Here is an 18,740-nt window from a genome sequence, read left to right as displayed (position 1 = left end):
TGTGTGTGTGTGTGTGTGTGTGTGTGTGTGTGTGTGTGATCCTCTTCATAAGGTTCTCCCTCTGGAACAACTAGAGAAACCCTCTCCACAGTATGTGCTTGTCTAGTGGAATGTTTTTGTATCCCAGGGACAAACCTCCCACATAGCAGAATACGTTCAACACTCAGTTACCTTGAAGTGCCAAATGGAACACTCCACAGATTTAGTCTTACCCCAGAGAGAGCTGGTAAAAGCTATGAATGCTTGGGAGAGAAGGCAGTAGGGCCTTGATTGAGGAGTGAATATGAAATAAATAATTTTGGATCAAAAGAGAAGTAACTTCACCATTGTAAGGTCAGATTCTGACATGAGTTTTACACCCAGCACATCGATAGTTGTTGGTGTATATTAAGCTCCTCCCATGGGTTTATGTGTTAATAGAAACAAATCCCTCTTTACAAGGACAACCGAATATTCAACCTATTGATTCCTCCTCACTCCTCCATTGGTCAGACTAATTGATCCTGAGCCATCAGAGCTCTGTACATTACTTGAAAGTGTGGATGGAGGGAAGACAGTGCAGAGAAAGACTGGTGATGGGGAAGGTGTATGAACATATCTCAGACACAACATCATAAAGATATCTGGCTCGTACCCGTCATACTACACATACCAGTAAATCACTTTATAATTGCCACTTTAAGAGCTGTGGCATAGATCCATATTGAGTCTATGTRTGTACTGAAATGCACTTTCAATAGATACTCTCCATTGCGCATACTTTTTCATCTAGGTCATGTAACCTCTCATAACATGATTATGAAGAGAACATAAAGTTCGCTTTGACACACAAGGAGTGGAAATCTTTTTATGCTACAAGTGCAGACTAGTTAGAGTAAGAAAGAATGAAGAGAAAACCTTCAAAATATAGAGGTATTAAACCAAAGGAACAAAGCAGGATGCACTACGCCGACTACGGCATTGCATCAAAATGAGTCTGCTCATTGTCTGATGTCCTCAGTAGGGCTCTTGACTGCTGTGGCGTGTCTGAAACATGTCTAGACAACAAAGAGAACAATGTGGTGCATCAAAGAGATTGCAACTTTCTATTTGTCTGTGAGGAAGGAATCAGAACCATGGACAGGGCCCTACATGTGTAGGATCTTAATTTGAGCCAGTTTTCTACTTCAGGAAAATAATCCAGCAGCCACAGGAAATGTGAATAATTATGTTGATTATAATTCATGGAATTGTTTGTCGGGGTTGATACATTTTAAGCAAGAGAAAATCAAGTTTTGAAATTTTGAAATTTCAAAATGTAAATTGCTGTCACGGATCCCTCCGTAACTTTCATCACGCATACCTGTCCCCTATTCCCATGATTCCTTTTCTATATATGTGCCCTTTGGTTTCCATTGGGGGGTCGATTATTGTTCCCATGACCGTCGGTGGTGTGAGTTACTATGCGTTGGTGCAGCTGTTATGCTGCGTGCTATATATATTGTGTATTACGGGCAGAGGTGTGGACTCGAGTCACATGACTTGGACTCGCGTCAGACTCGAGTCACAAATATGATGACTTGCAACTCGACTTTGACTTTAACACCAATGACTCGTGACTTAACTTGGACTTAAGCCGTATGACTCGACCTGACTTGATACCCTCCCCAAGCTCAGATATWAAAAATTATGCTATTAAAAAAGTGTGCAGCGCATCAACTCTTCATTTAACAGATTACAGTTTGAATCGGACAGCAGCCAATCAAATTGTGCCAGCTGAGAAAAAGTTGTGCGTGGCAGTGCAGAGGAACGTCGTCGGGTGAATTCAGATGGAGCCCTTGGAAAGATGATACCCCAAATTATAATTTTTGGATATAAAGACGACGCTGTATCGACAAAAAATGGATTGCAACTTGCAAAACATGCGGGAAGAAAATTACAGACGGAGGCGCAACAATTTCCAACTTTGTTCGACATTTGAAGATGCACAAAGAGCGGTAAGCCGTGGCTAACTAATAGGCCGACAGCTATATAATGTATGATCTTGCTAGTATAGCATGTAGTTGCTAACGTAACGTTTAAATCAATGAGCCTCCACACAGTCAGTCAGTGCGGGAACGTGATCATTGCACCCAAGATTGAGCTACAACTGGCTAGCAGTTGGTAGCCTAAATCCTGCCTGATGTTACTGCTGTTCCTAAAACCATTGACATACATTAGCCATACTGTACCACACAGAGAGTGTGTGGTGTTGTGTGTGTGGTGTGTGTGTGTGTGCTGTGTTGTGTGTGTGTGTGTGTGTGTGTGTGTGTGTGTGTGATGTGTGTGTGTGTGTGTGTGTGTGTGTTGTGTGTGTGTGTGTTGTGTGTGTGGTGTGTGTGTGTTAAGGTTGGGCGATTGTGTACAAGCCTACATTGCCGATTGCGCCCCATACGATCCTCGATAGTCGACCACTATTGTGGGGGGGGGGTCTTTATCATGGCTACCCATGTATTACCATGGAAATATAACGTTTACTTGGAAAGTAATAAATATATATATTTTTAAAAGCATTCATGATTTGCGTAAATGTAATATACTAACTATTACTCTTGTTAAAAATCTGAAATGGTATTACATTTGGTGAAGAGCACATTATGACTTGTTTAGGACTCGAAACTCAAAGTTTAGGACTTGAGACTTGACTTGATACTTGACTGTCTTGACTTGAGACTTGACTTGGGACTTGATTTGGGACTTGAGTGCTAAGACTTGAGACTTACTTGTGACTTGTAAAACAATGACTTGGTCCCACCTCTGATTACGGGTATTGTCCTGTGTCGTTCAGCGAGGTTTACCCTCGCTCTTTTGTTTGGGTACAGCCCAGTGTTTTTGTATACGTGTTTGTTTTGGGTGTATTAAAAACCCCTATTGTGTATTCCTGCGCCTGTCTCCAAAATCCTTTATACCAGCGTGACAATTGCAAACTTCTGAAGCCTTTTAAAACATCAAATACATTACAAGTTTTAAATGTCCTGCATTGCAGGAAGGAATCAGCACCATGGACAGGGCCCTACCTTGGAGGAAGGAATCAGCACCATGGACAGGGCCCTACCTTGGAGGAAGGAAACTGGACCATGGACCGGGGATACTTAGGAGGAGGCCAGTCATTGTGTCATTGACTCAGTCAATCCAGGAAGCTGAGACTAATGAAAGGGATTGCTATTGACTTTCCGCTTTCTGAATGTTAAACACAATAAAAGTGCAGTGACTGGCTGACGGTAGAGATTGGTGCTCTGAATCTGATGGATCTGGAGAGGATTGACGACAGATGGAGCTCTGACACAACCGTACCGTTCCCACTGACTGATCACAGATTTGAAAGCAAAACAATTATGCTCTATATTTACCCCCTCTCTGTGACGAGGATGACTGCTCTTCCAGAAGGTTCTGCACTGTGGGTTGAGGAGTCTAAATGGTCCCTCTGAGTCGCAACCACATTGGGATGTTTGTGACACAATGACAAAACATACGTCAAATGTCTATGAATATTCAAATAGACTTTATTGTCCTGTGATTGCTGTGGTTGGCAGCATTACAAATACAGTTCAGGTTCATGATAATTGCCTGATTGTAATGCTGTGTACAGTACAGTATACTATGCTGTGGCCCAGGGGGGAGGTTGAACTCCCGGTTACAAGTCACTGTTCCACCGGATGCACCACAATATACTTGTGTATTCAGCCCAGAGCAGAACGTGGTGCGCTGGTGATCGTTTCAACACGGAATGGTACATCTCAGGGGGTTATATCCTTTCAATAAGATTTCCTAATTAATAGAATACATGTGATTGTGATGTACAGCGCATTCCGAAACTATTCAGACCCCTTGACTTTTTCCACATTTTGTTACGTTACAGCCTTATTCWAAAATGGATTAAATAGTTTCCCCCCCGCATCAATCTACACATAATACCCCATAATGACAATGCAAAAACAGGTTTTTAGAAATGTATGCAAAATTCTTAAAAAATAGAAATATCTCATTTACATAAGTATTCAGACCCTTTACTCAGTACTTGGTTGAAGCACCTTTGGCAGTGATTACAGCCTCAAGTCTTCTTGGGTATGATGCTACAAGCTTGGCACAACTATATTTGAGGAGTTTCTCCCATTCTTCTCTGCAGATCTTCTCAAGTTCTGTCAGGTTGGATGGGGAGCGTCGCTGCACAGCTATTTTCAGGTCTCTCCAGAGATGCTTAATCAGGTTCAAGTTCGGGCTCTGGCTGGGTCATCCAAGGATATTCAGAGACGTGTCCCGAAGCCCCTCCTGCATTGTCTTGGCTGTGTGCTTAGGGTTGTTGTCCTGTTGGAAGGTGAACCTTCACCTCAGTCTGAGGTTCTGAGCGCTCTGGAGCAAGTTTTCATCAAGGATCTCTCTGTACTTTGCTCCGTTCATCTTTCCCTCGATCCTGACTAGTCTCCCAGTCCCTGCCGCTGAAAAACATCCCCACAGCATGATGCTGCCACCACCATGCTTCACCATAGGGATGGTGACAGGTTTGCTCGACGTGACGCTTGGCATTCAGGCCAAAGAGTTCAAGCTTGACAGAGAATCTTGTTTCTCTATGGTCTGAGAGTCTTTAGGTGCCCTTTTGGCAAACTCCAAGCGGGCTGTCATGTGCTTTACTGAGGAGTGGCTTCATCTGGTCACTCTAACATGAAGCCTGATTGGGTGGAGTGCTGCAGGAGATGGTTGTCCTTCTGGAAGGTTCTCCCATCTCCACAGAGGAACGCTGGAGCTCTGTCAGAGTGACCATCGGGTTCTTGGTCACCTCCCTGGCCAATGCCCTTCTCCCACGATTGCTCAGTTTGGCCGGGCAGCAAGCTCTAGGAAGAGTCTTGGTGGTTCCAAGCTTCTTCCATTTAAGAATGATGGAGGCCACTGTGTTCTTGGGGACCTTCAATGCTGCAGAAATGCTTTGGTACCCTTCCTCAGGTCTGTGCCTCGACACAATCCCGTCTCAGAGCTCTACGGACAATTCCTTCGACCTCATGCTTTGGTTTTTGCTCTGACATTCACTGTCATCTGTGGGACCTTATATATYCAGGTGTGTGCCTTTCCAAATCATGTCCAATCAATTGAATTTACCACAGCAGGACTCCACTCAAGTTGTAGAAACATCTCAAGGATGATCAGTGGAAACAGGATGCACCTGAGCTCAAATTTGAGACTCATAGCAAAGGGTCTGAATACTTATGTAAAGAAGGTATTTCTGTTTTTTATTTTTAATACATTTGCAAAAAAAATTATAACTTTGGTACAAGACTCTGAATGTCCTTGAGTGGCCCAGCCAGAGCCTGGACTAAACCCCGATCTAACATCTCTGGAGAGACCTGAAAATAGCTGTGCAGCAACGCTCTCCATCCAACCTGACAGAGCACACCAAATACAGGTGTGCCAAGATTGTAGCGTCACACCCAAGAAAACTTTAGGTTGTAATCGCTGCCAAAGGTGCTTCAACAAAGTACTGAGTAAAGGGTCTGAATACTTATGTAAATATGATATTTCTGTTTTTCATTTTTAATAAATTAGCAACCATTTCTTAAAACCTGTTTTCGCTTTGCCATTATGGGGTATTGTGTGTAGATTGATGAGGGAAAAAACAATTTAAATGTGGAAAAAATCAAGGGTTCTGAATGCATTCTGAAAGCACTGTATATAGAACCTTCCACCCCCAGCTGGAATATGGATGCTGATGAAGACCTAATGTTCGAAACGTTGTAATAAAATCCCCTGGGAGCATGAGCAGCAGTGTGCAGTGTATTCCTTTCTATTAAACATAAATTCACCTAGAACTCCAGCACCTGCAAAAAGTACCTAGATGTACGTATGTTCTTCAGCTTTTGTACAACACCTCAATATCAGCAATATGGTGCTACTTTAATTATCTTCCCCCAGACCACTTCCTGGCAGTAATCTCTGTGAAGCTCTCTGATAATGAGATGGGCTAGCTAAGACACCAGCCAGCCATGAGGATCAGACAGAGGCAGGCAGAGAGTAATGCTGCTGCCGGACCCTGCCATGAGATAGGAGGAACAGCAGCACTATWAATGGTCGTCTGACGTCATGCCCTTCAGCTCCTCCTGTCTGAGCCGGAGGAGAAAGGGCTCCGGCTGTAATGAAACAGTACTGGCTGGACTCCCTGCCCACAGCTACACCGCCGCTGGCCCCATCATTTCGTGTAATGAAACAGTACTGGCTGGACTCCCTGCCCACAGCTACACCACCGCTGGCCCCATCATTTCGTGGACACACGAAGGACAATAGTGAGAAAGTGAGTCTGGGGGGCTGATCAGAACCTAGACAGGAGCCTGCTCATCACCTTAGTCAGTGTCAGTGATTGGCTCACCGTCCCATATCTGACAGATGGAGAGGGGCTGGAGAGGAGGTGATGCTGTAGTATGGAAGTGTCATGTCATCCCCCACAAGTGTCATGTCATCCCACATGTCATCCCAACCATCCTCAATACCCCACACATTATTCAGATCAGTCCTTCCCCTGTATGCTACTGTACATACTGTACATGTATATACATGTATATACGTGTGTGTGTGTGTGTGTGTGTGTGTGTGTGTGTGTGTGTGTGTGTGTGTGTGTGTGTGTGTGTGTGTGTGTGTGTGTGTGTGTCTGGAGGGATAGTGTCTGGAGCAGATACAAATATGTTTTTTTAATGTTAACATGTTGAAGCAGTGCATTATGGGGCTGACCCTTGACCTGCTCTCTGTGGGAGTGGGGTGTTTCACCATATGGCGCAGAGAGATGAGAGTGCCAAGAGGGGGATTTTAAACAGACACTAACGGTTGTGAGGTGGCTGGGATGATGAGACTCCAGGGAGATGAGCTGCTGGATGAATCTGAAGGATGGTCATCCAGACACTATCATCCTCATAAACACACAGAGAGAAGCACACTGGCATACACACACATCTTCCTTATGTACATTCATGACTCATGCTTGTTGTTGAGACATGTAGATGTTTCTAGTGTCACCCGATGTCACTAGTTTGCTTTGCCTTATGTTTCACTTCACACACACATGCACTGTGTGTTTGCTGTTGTGTTTGTGCTGTTGCCAGTGTCTTCTGTCTGTGTTGTCCATTTTGTCTTACATTGCCTTTTTGCTCTTTCCAGGCCATCATTGTAATTAATGATTTGTTCTGAATTGAATTGCCTGGTAAAATAAAGGTAAATAAAAAAGAAATACTGTGAAGTTAAGCCTATGTGCACGACACATACCCCCACACACAGGATGGATTGAGAGTGTTGACAATGCATTAGCTGGATTTTCCAAGCACAATAAGAACTGTGTAATGGTCAACCCCAGTCTCTCCATCCCCAGCTCTCTATCCTCCCTCCTCTTCATCACTATACTGCCCACCCTAATGATTGCCCTAAGGCCCTGCCTGCCTGGCTGACCGCTCAGCTCAGTTCACTTGACTGAATCACGCTCCAAGGGGGAGGGGTGACCCGTACTTAACCAGGCTACTTCATAATGGATGAACACGTAGGCTRCAGTAATATGAACATGTCATATCAATATGCATGGCGGTACATTTTCATTATGGAGATATTACCTTGAATGGCATTATAGACATAGAGRCGCCAAGTATCTTATGAATATGACCTCTGCTGAGATACATTAAATCAAGATTTCTGCAGCTGAGCATATGAAGTCATAAATGAATAACACAGTTGTTATAACACATGCTCTAAAAAGGATGTTGTGTGTGGGGAGTTGGTTATTAACGTATTAGCCTAAAAATTGTATTGAACATAATCGCAACTCAATGGCACATTGTGTACGATTTATATTGACATGAGTGTAGCCTACATGGAACTAACTGTCAAATGAGAGATACTATCAAGCACATTACACCCGAACCTCACCTGCAGCCTCCGACGCCGAATTATCCCCGAGTCATCCATGGTGTAATAACGCGCAGTCGGATGGGGAATTCCCAAAAACAGCCCCCTGACCCTTCACTTGTTTCGGTTTCGACCCAAACAACTCTGCGGCATCCACTGGCTGTCCGGTTCTCACTCAAATAACACAGCCGAGAGGGCGGCGTTGCTCACTTTGAGCCAAAGCGCACAGTGCGCGTGCAGTGTCACGTTGAGGAACCGCTTGAAAACCACCAAATGCCAGGATGTCCCGTAGCATCTGAAACAAGCAGGGTCTTCCGGCTTTTACTTCTCCAAAATAAAGTTATTCCGCTAAWGCCTATAGGTTAATTAAATGTTTAAGTCAATGATTCATAAATCCCCATGTTGATAGTCGACTGTCACCTTCACTTCTTCCCGTTGTTTTTAGAGCATCTTTGTGCACCATCAACATTTCTTTAGAGACTTCACTTGCAATATAGTCTACTGCACCAATTCTTTGGCGGTGTCTAAAATAAGTTACACCTACAGCATTAAATGTTCACAATATACCAGAATGTTCATTTCGCGGTTAATGCTGCTTGAGCAATGGTGCAAGACGTGCAAAGATGCTTCCTCGAGCTCAGTCAGTCCCGTTGACATTGCCGCTGATTCGCCCAGGAATCCATCCACTTCTTTGGACTCCCAGGGCAATAACAGTCCATGACATAACAAAACACATCGCCTTTCCGCTCAAACTTAAAAAATTCGAGAGAATGTTCTTCTCCCTGGCTGCATATCGCGGTCCATTCATTCTTCCACCTTCACTTCCTTTGATAACGGACGACAACAGCGCGATATCTGTAACCCTTCCGTGCCCGGGATTCCCTCACYCCCCTCCTCCACGCGCAACTGGGCCAGTGTGATGAACTAAACATCCCTCTCCTCTCGCCACAGGCAAAAATAAGAAGGATAAAATGTGGTGAACTACTTCATTGCTGGGCAACGATGAGAACCGCATGCGTGTGAACGGCCGTACTGGTCATTCAGGACCATGGACAGCGCTACGTAGCCTACGAATGAGTGCCGCTTTTAAATAGTTTTACTGCGGGCCATTGCATTGTCATAACCATAACCAAAAAAGTGTTAAACAAATCAAAATAMATTTGAGATTTGAGATTTTTCAAAGTAGCCACCCTTTGCCTTGATGACAGCTTTACACACTCTTGGCATTCTCTCAACCAGCTTCACCTGGAATGCTTTTCCAACAGTCTTGAAGGAGTTCCCACATATGCTGAGCACTTGTTGACTGTTTTTCCTTCACTCTGCGGTCCAACTCACTCTGCGGTCCAACTTCCATACTACAACTCATTCCAAATCATCTCAATTGGGTTGAGGTCGGGTCATCTGATGCAGCTCTCCATCACTCTCCTTCTTGGTCAAATAGCCCTTAAACAGCCTGGAGGTGTGTTGGGTCATTGTCCTGTTGAAAAATAAATGATAGTCCTACTAAGCGGAAACCAGATGGGATGGCGTATTGCTGCAGAATGCTGTGGTAGCCATGTTGGTTAAGTGTGCCTTAAATTCTAAATAAATCACAGTGTCACCAGCAAAGCACCCCCACACATCACACCTCCTCCTCCTCCATGCTTCACGGTGGGAACCACACATGTAGAGATTATCCGTTCACCTACTCTGCGTCTCACAAAGACACGGCGGTTGGAACCAAAAAATCTCCAATTTGGACTCCAGACCAAAGGACAGATTTCCACTGGTCTAATGTCCATTGATCGTGTTTCTTGGCCCAAGCAAGTCTCTTATTATTCCTGGTGTCCTTTAGTAGTGGTTTCTTTGCAACAATTCCACAATGAAGGCATGACTCACGCAGTCTCCTCTGAACAGTTGATGTTGAGATGTGTCTGTTACTTGAACTTTGTGACGCATTTATTTTGACTGCAATTTCTGAGGCTMGGAACTAATGAACTAATCCTCTTCAGCAGAGGTAACTCTGGGTCTTCTTCCTGTGGCGGTCCTCATGAGAGCCAGTTTCATAACAGCACTTGGTGGTTTTTGCAACTGCACGTGAAGAAACTTTCAAAGTTCTTAAAATTTTCCCGATTTCATGTCTTTTTGCTTATTTGAGCTGTTCTTACCATAATATGGACTTGGTCTTTTACCAAGTAGGTCTATCTTCTGCATACCACTCCTACATTGTCACAACACAACTGATTGGCTAAAACGCATTAAGAAGGAACGAAATTCCACAAATGAACTTTTAACAAGGCACACCTGTTTATATAAACGCATTCCAGGTGACTACCTCATGAAGCTGGTTGAGAGAATGCCAAGAGTGTGCAAAGCTGTCATCAAGGCAAAGGGTAGTGTCACGGCCGTTAACAGAAGAYGACCAAGGTGCAGCGTGGTGAGCGTACATTTTCTCTTTATTTGAGAAAAATGACGCCGAACAAAACAACAAACACTACAAAAACAAACCGTGAAGCTACAGGCTATGTGCCCTAAACAAAAGTCAACTTCCCACAAAGACAGGTGGAAGAAAGGGCTACCTAAGTATGGTTCTCAATCAGAGACAACGATAGACAGCTGCATCTGATTGAGAACCACACCCGGCCAAACACAAAGAAATAGAAAACATAGAAATAAAGAAACTAGAATGCCCAACCTAGTCACACCCTGGACTAACCAAAATAGAGAATAAAAATCTCTCTATGGCCAGAGCGTGACAGTACCCCCCCCCCCCAAAGGTGCGGACTCCGGCCGCAAAACCTTACTCTAAAGGGGAGGGTGGGTGGGCTCCCCCCACTTTGGTGGCACCTCTGGTGCAGGGACCCTCGCCGCCGACCCCGGACTGGGGACCCTCGTAGCGGGCCCGAACTGGGCACCCTCGTTGCGGGACCCAGACTGGGCACCCTCGTTGCGGGCCCCGGACTGGGCACCCTCGTTGCGTGCCCCGGAATGGAGACCGTCGCTAGAGGCTCCGGACTGGAGGCCGTCGCTGGAGGCACCGGACTGGAGGCCGTCGCTGGAGGCTCCGGACTGGAGAACTTCGCTGGAGGCTCCGGACTGGAGGCCTTCGTTCCATGACTCCTCACTGGAGGCTTCGTGCCATGGATCATCACTGGAGGCTTCTTGCCATGGATCATCACTGGAGGCTTCGTGTCATGGATCATCACTGGAGGCTTCGTGCCATGGATCATCACTGGAGGCTTCTTGCCATGGATCATCACTGGAGGCTTCGTGCCATGGATCCTCACTGGAGGCTTTCGTGCCATGGATCCATGCACTGAAGGGAGGAGAGTATGGGCAGTCTGGTACGTTTGAGCCTGCCAACAGAGTCCAGGCTCAACCAGCCTGGGGAGACATACGGGAGGATTAGTTTCTAGGCGCAGGCACAGGACTCACCAGGCTGGGGAGACATACTAGAGGCCCTGTCCTCTAGGGCAGGCACAGGATACACGGCCGTGGAGCGCCTGAGGTCTGAGCGTAGAAAGCCGACAACCCGGTCCCTGCTGGATGGTTACTTTTCGCCCTGCAGATGCGGGGTACAGGCAGCAGACGCACTGGGCCGTACCGCAGCACGCACAGGACGAAGCACAGTGCGCCAGCAGACCTGCGCCGCAGGATATTCCCGCAGGGACGCCGTAGAGACGTACTGCGCGGCCAGATTGCGCTGAGCCGGCCATCCTCCGACCATGCGCTGGTAAGTGACCCACTCTAGCCGGCCCGGATTCGGGCGATGCTGGAGGATAAGCGCACCCATAAGAGAATGCCGTGACCAGATACGGCTACGCTCGTTCTGCCGGTAAGCACGGGGAGTTTGGCTCAGGTCTCCAACCTGACTAGCCACCCAACTCTCCGTTGTGCCCCCCATAATTCTCTGTGGGAGGGAGCGTTTGCCTCTCGGGCTTTCTTGCTAAGCCGAAAGGTCCATATTCGTGAACAAGCGCTTTGACACTGACCACGCTTCTGTCGTTCACTGCATGCCTCCAGTTCTCCCTCTCACATCGGAGAATGACTCACTCCCACCCCTCGCCTCCAGGGCCCTTACCCATGGCTCATTTGCAGCAGGCCACCTTTGATGGACAGGCAAGCTGGATTCTGGCACACACAGCTGCTCTCACCTTTATACCATGGGAATACTGTGCGTAGGCCACTAGTCCGTTATGTTGGGGTACGCGGTAAGATTTTCTGCTCACGGCCGTAAAATAATATAGTAAGCTGGAACTCCAAGGTGTCAGCGTGGTGACGTACATTTTTCTCTTTATTTGAGACCTTCACCAAGAATTGTGACGCCCTAGAGAATCACTAACAACAAACATCGTAAGCACAAAACAAACAGATAGAATTGCTCACACGGCTATATTGTCTTTCATGCTAACACAAAGTATACTTCCCCCTAAACGTAGCACAGGTGGACACAAACGGTTCACCCTAAGTTTGGTGGTTCTCAACACTCATAGAGAACAACAATAGACAGCGTGCCCTCGTGCATTAAGACCACTATATTCAAGTCCACATCGTGCCACATATACACACACAGCATTGAAACATAGAAATCTAGCACAACCACTAGAAACTCGCAACGTCTCCAACCACTAGATCCTTCAACACGCATCTGGATCACCTAAAAATATGAGAACAAACAAACATCCTACTCCTACTCGGCAAGAGGCGTGTATCGGCTGAGGAAGATCTTCAAATATAAAATATAGTTGTAAATAGGTTACTTACATTAAATTATCCATATGTTTTATTTCATAGTTCTTGATGTCTGTCAGACTATTTATTTTAACCTCTGACGAGTTATCTATATGAAAAATAGGTGAAAGTGTTAAAATAATAGGAAATATCACACTGGAAAGTAGGATAGGTGTGTCCAACGGTTTGAGAAGATGAAACTGTATAGATATTATCAATTTATATAATCACTTATTGGCATATTAATAGTTCATTACCAAATAGAGTCTGCAAAAATCATTCATTCGGATTCCAGTGGCAAATTGTTGGAATACCTATAGTCATTTCATTCAGATTTTTAATTCTTTATATAGGCATCCTCTCCTCACAATCCACAGCTATGACTCTCGAAGTTCTGTTATCACCACACCCTTCCCAACAGCCCTAAACCGCACCCTGGCACGGTTCTTACCTACACAGCTAGTAAATAATAGAATAGGAGTAGAAGACCAACCGGTGGATCCAGAGAAAAAATAACTACCTTAGAAGAGGCCTGGCCAAAACTCTTAGGAAGAAACCTACACCAGACGAGAACAGGAACTAATGCATTATGGGGTGGATCCGACTGCTCGATCTCGTGATGTCGCACCCAGGGGGTGTAGATTAGGAGGAACATGAACTATGCTAAGAATTGTTCCAATCAATGTTCAATAAGTGGTTGACGAAGCGGTTCATGGTCACTCTTTGTATAATAGATTCGAATTGAATATCATGGTCTCAAATATGAGCTCATTTACATGGACAAGCCGACTCAGCATAAAATGTCACAGACAAAGTTGCAAAACACACCACAGAATAAGGGACACGGTGAGCGGTTCCATAAGCGGCGCTATGGTCCGAACAAGAGTGAACCTGAACTGAGAATACCTGCAACAATGAGCCCAAGCGCAGGACTGGGGACCAGCAAGTTTGAGCCTCACTCAACGGGACTCGGTCGACGCTATATTCCACTGAGACGCCAATAGGTTCATAACGGAAGCCCCGTGTCAATCCGCAGAGAAAGAGAAAGAGCACGAGAGGATTGAGAAAAATTAACTGGAGAGTCACCAAGAGATATTCAAATAAATAGTTTCAGAAATTAGCAGTTGATCGGTCAAAATAATAAATTCATGATATTATAATGCACATGTATGGCTGTCTTTGCGACTACGCCGATCATTAGAAGAGTTGAAAACAGCAGGTGTCTGGGTACAGGGTAGGGTTCCAGAGATCGTCGTCTAGGCATAGATCATGTTTAGAACTGTAATTGAGCAGGCAAGGCCAGGGCTGGACTGTGGTACGATGATAGTAGTCACCACGGCCGTGTTAGTTTTTGTGCCGGACTGTATGGGTCGTTCGTGATGGGCTTCAGGTCGTCCGAGAGATAGAGTAAATGAGAGAAGGAGTATTATTTAGTTAGGATGAGCCAAGATTCTCAGAAATGTTTCATTAAATGACAAGCAGGGTGCTTAAGGACCTACTATAGTAGATCAGCTACTGAATGATAATCGCTCAGGATTGGGTGCTTTTACTGATGAGTCGCGATCTCCAAATCACAGAGTCTGGAAACAGCCACGGCTGGAACAAGGTAACGAGTAGTTCACCAGTAACACGAAAGAGGCACAGAAAGTTTGAAAGTGGATATATACCAGCAAGTGACACGCACGACTAGAGGCGACAACCACACGCCGAAGATGGTGCGATCAAATGCCGGTCAAGTCTCCCTCGACGTCATATCTGGATCCTAGCGCTCCACGGATTCTCAAAGAAGAGAACAAGAAGAGAGTAAAGAGAGAATATAGAGAAAAGCAATACCTCTAATAATTTCAACACAGGTATACTAGAAATAAGACCATGTGATACGACTATCCAGGCTAACACAAACTGAGGCCTAAAGCCCTTCAACCGACACAATAAAACTACTGCGGAGCCATAAAAGGTATTCGTTGGCGAGACTGGCTGTCAGCAGGCACTCCCAAAGCAGCCACTCGGTGCCTGCCCTTCTTACCTCACATTTCCGAAGAGGCACCCAACCAAGCGACAGGAGCCAAACATTGAGAACGAAGATAATAATCTCTCCCCACCGAACACTTTGCCAAGCACAGCCACAAACTCGACTCTTCACTCAGTAGGAAGTACTCAACCACAACTTAACAATCCTGAGACATGGCCGAGCTTATCCAAGACCTGCCCACTAAGTCTCCACCGTACAGCACAAACCAAGAGTGGGGGCGCAACCCAGACAGGAAGATCAGCGTCAAGTTAACTCAACCCCTCAAGTTGACGCAGCCCACCATTCTCCTTATGAGACGGCATCCGAAAAAAGAGTCACACAGCAAAAGTTTCAGTGACTTTCAGCACCCCTGATAACCCCACAGGGTTAGGCCATTCCGAAGACATCAGGTGCGCACCGAGAGGAGTATACGGCCTGGCAAGAGAACAGCAAAGCAGGTAGGTCTCCGTCTGCTCCAGAGCTGTGTCGCAATCAACAACGATTAACACACTTTCTGGGACACGCACGAACTAAAGCACCAGTCATTTACATACCTACCCGCTGGAGAGATAGGTAAGAAGTCTTCAGTAAATGACTTAAAGTTGAGCCCCACCAGGATGTACTGCGTCTCTCAACACTGGGTAGGCTTGAGCACTGAAATTCCACTAAAAATCGAGAGATCATAGGAAGAAAGACCTAACAGTCCCGCCGCACACTGAGCTCTGCGTATATTAGATTAATAATCTAGGGACACACTAGGTAGGTCTTCGTCTTCTGTGACCACAATTACGTAGAGCGGGCTGACCACGTATTCCTTTGTTGAATTCCAGATAGCTACTGGTTGCGCAGTGTCGGACCAATCTTGGATATTGGTTACTGGTGAGCGTGTCAAGCCATATGTAACTGCTTTCTATAGGTCACACCACGTAAAACCATTGAAACTCTAGCCTTGCCTAACTTATACGAAGCCGTGTAGGGAGTACTAAGCCATCTGTGTAGGCTATAGATCATGATCTGAAACAGTATATTCTTTGAGTTCTAGTACAGCTATTTCTTATGCTAGTCCGTATTGTATGTTTCACGGTTAACTTTGTGATATGTTTTAGAATTATTAGTTATGCGCTCTTATCCCGGGTTATATATTTCTTACGGAATAGTTATGAAGCATTTTTTGCGCACATACGTAAGTCGGCACTAACCTAGAAGTAACAATGCAGTGGATTAATTTATTTCTTTTCTTGCATCATTTTTGGACTAGAAACATTTCTGATTTTTGCAAATGTTAACGTAGATGGAAAAAGCTGTCCTTGAAACAGGTCTTGATATGTTCGTCAAAAAGAGAGATCAGGGGTCAAGAGTACGCCGAGTCCCTTCAACCAACTTTTTTAGCCTCCTATTTTTGCAGCACGACTTTAACAACCACATCAAGATGAATTGTCAGATTTAACGAAGAAGATCTCTTTGTTTTATTGGGACCTAGAAACAAGCTATATTTCCCATCTGTTTGTCCAGAGTTTAAAAGTAGAAAGTTTCAGCATTCCAACTCCTTATGTCCCGAGGAAACAACAGGCTTCTAGCGAAGGGCAATTTTGGGGCTTTTCTACACCTCTATCTCTCACTGATGAAATTACAAGCTGTGTGTCACATCGACGCTTTATTCTTGATGCAAAGGGCAGTGAAAAGTTAACAGTTTATGTCGCCAATTTCGACATATCCAAATTCCAAAATGCCCAGCACCACCCAAGAGGTAAAGTTAAATATAGTAAAATAGTCGATTTAACATATATCTATATTCAAATAAGTGAAGTCCAAAAACGCGAACCGTTGGCCAGGGCTGGACCTGACACAAGAAACGAATAATGGTACCATGTTGGGAGGGAGTTAATGTCACAGAGGAAAACATCCATATACGACCCATTAACACGAGACAAGCACAAAGCGGCAGTAGTATCAGTATACTTCCTACACTCTCCGACACGGTACAACTCAAAAACCAAGATCTAAATCACCGCGACTTGAAGGGCTGAAACTGTGTCCGTGGTAGACCCTAATTTGGAGCGTTTCCAGTCTCTCTCAAAAGAATGCGTTGGTTGATCCGAAATGGTGTCAAAAGGCAGCACTTAAGAGTCTAGTGCCCGAGGAAACAGATGCATGAGCCTCGGTCTGGACGCCAATTAAAAGGTCATTTTACCACTTCATCGACACAGTAATTCAGGTAGAAGAAAAAGTGCAAGTCTCAGTGCTATGGATGGGGTCGTAAAAGCCAGACTGGAAGCATTTCATAAACTTAAAACCATCTGGGTTTGTCTTCGAATCGGTCTGTGCCAAGGCTATGTGAACCGTTGCAAGCGGCAACACTTTTTCTTCTAAATTTTTTGACGATTTGAAACAGATACAAATTAATAGTTTATATGAAAACCCGCGGAAGAGATTTGATCATCAACGCATGCACGCTCCACGCTGGCCGATAGGTTTTTTAAAGGTAATTCCATTTTCGGTGACAGGAGTGGTTGGCTTTTTTTTCCAATAGCAGAGAGGCTTTATCACTGCCATACTCTGGGATTTAGGGTGAGACCATTTGCGGTCCAAATAAGACTCTCTTACTCCCTTACTCTCTACCTCAACAGCAATGACTCGCACCATGACCGGGAGGAAAAGCTGTGAATATAGAGGCTCAAGTAAGATAAATCAAAAAAAAGAGAAAGGAATCAATCCGGTAGTGGATTAGAAGAGCTGCCGGTGATTTTTTATTTGTATCGTTTCAACCCCGAGCCAATCTCATTACACCGACAGAAACATTTCCAACCGGTCAAACCTACTCCCATGAAGGCGGTAAGATGTGGAGGGCGTCGCACGTTAGGGCAGGCTCAAGCACCGGTAAGCAGCTCAAACCAATTCCTAGTCTCTGATCGCAGACTTCTCACCGTGTCTCAGTTTTTTCAATGTTACATAGCCTTGTCGCACCGGTTTACGGTTCTGACTGGAGTACAGGGAATAGCCATGGGGCATCGCATCAACCACGTACTTCATAATTTACGTTCTGGAACCACATGTGGAATACGCGGGGCAGCTTATGAAGATGGGTCTCCGGTTTACAGGGCATCGCCATGATTTGCGGACTCCAAAATTTTATTTTACACTTTCACTTTTTTTTTTCAACATCGACAAATGTCGTATTCAATTAGACTTAAGGAAGAGGATAAGGCGATGAGATCGAAACCAGTAACTTTCAAAAAGATTACACCCGTCCAGCGGATCCTTTTTCATAATATCCTGGTGTTTGTTAAACCGCCCCAGATGAGTGTTCATCTTCCCCCTGACTAAGGTGCTAATACTAAAAATGTGCTGGCTAAAAATATTTCATAATCTGCGAGTGAAGAGAAGTAAAAGAAGATAGTATCCACCGTCGCACCAACATGTTTAGGATAATCAGTCAAGAAATAGACTAAACATTAAGTTCTCTCCCGATCACCAGGCCCTGCAAAGCTGTGCAGATCCAGACAGTTTTTCTAAGACCCTGGAGGAAGTATGCCAGATTACAAAGATGGAAGTTCCGTTAATTTGCTTATAAATGTCAAATCGATTTTTTTCCTCAAAAAGTCATGAATTTTATTACTGCTGAAGTAAGGAAAGCCATCATCTCTTTCTTCGGGAGCATGTCTGCTCTTTTAGTTACTTTAAGTTTCAGAGCATGTATCAAAGAAATTATTGGCAGTGTTCTATTTTCCTCAATGTAATGTGAATTAAGTAGGGATTGCATCAGCCACCAGTGAGGCTCTTCGTACTGCACGGTACTGTCTTTCCAAGCTAGCGCGAAGACTTCCAGTTTTGGTGAGTGGACGGCCATTTTCCGTGAGTTCCAATTTCTGGAAAGCTTGCTCAACGCTCGGGTATTTTCGAGTATACCAGGAGACTTAGTTTCTTATGACAAATGTTTTCGTCTTTTAGGGTGCATACCTGCAATCTAAGCCGGTATGCGCAAGGGTTAAAATTGGAGTTCTTTGAAAAACCTCAGGTTTAGGTGGTTAACTGATTTTTCGTCTCTTACGCTCTTGGGTCAGCAGAGGAGTCTGGACAGGGCATCAAGGAATTTTACACCTGTAGTATGTTCTGAGAATTTATAGCACGCTTA

General features: G+C 45.0%; 1 protein-coding gene across 1 annotated transcript in view; it reads right to left on the bottom strand.

Annotated features, from left to right (window-relative positions):
• Positions 1–17,717, bottom strand: part of LOC112069616 (microtubule-associated serine/threonine-protein kinase 1-like) — a 74,780-nt gene extending 57,063 nt beyond the window's left edge. Inside the window, 4 exon segments of the mRNA XM_070438605.1 lie at positions 10,782–10,928; positions 11,114–11,250; positions 11,421–11,638; positions 17,646–17,717. Of these exon segments, the coding sequence (XP_070294706.1) occupies positions 10,782–10,928; positions 11,114–11,250; positions 11,421–11,638; positions 17,646–17,717 (574 nt within the window).
• Between the last annotated feature and the right edge of the window lie 1,023 nt (positions 17,718–18,740).

The sequence above is a fragment of the Salvelinus sp. IW2-2015 genome, unplaced genomic scaffold (assembly GCF_002910315.2).
Source record: "Salvelinus sp. IW2-2015 unplaced genomic scaffold, ASM291031v2 Un_scaffold1058, whole genome shotgun sequence".
NCBI classification, from domain to species: domain Eukaryota; kingdom Metazoa; phylum Chordata; class Actinopteri; order Salmoniformes; family Salmonidae; genus Salvelinus; species Salvelinus sp. IW2-2015.
Note: the sequence above shows the minus strand (reverse complement) of the source record. Positions and strands in the feature narration are given on the sequence as shown.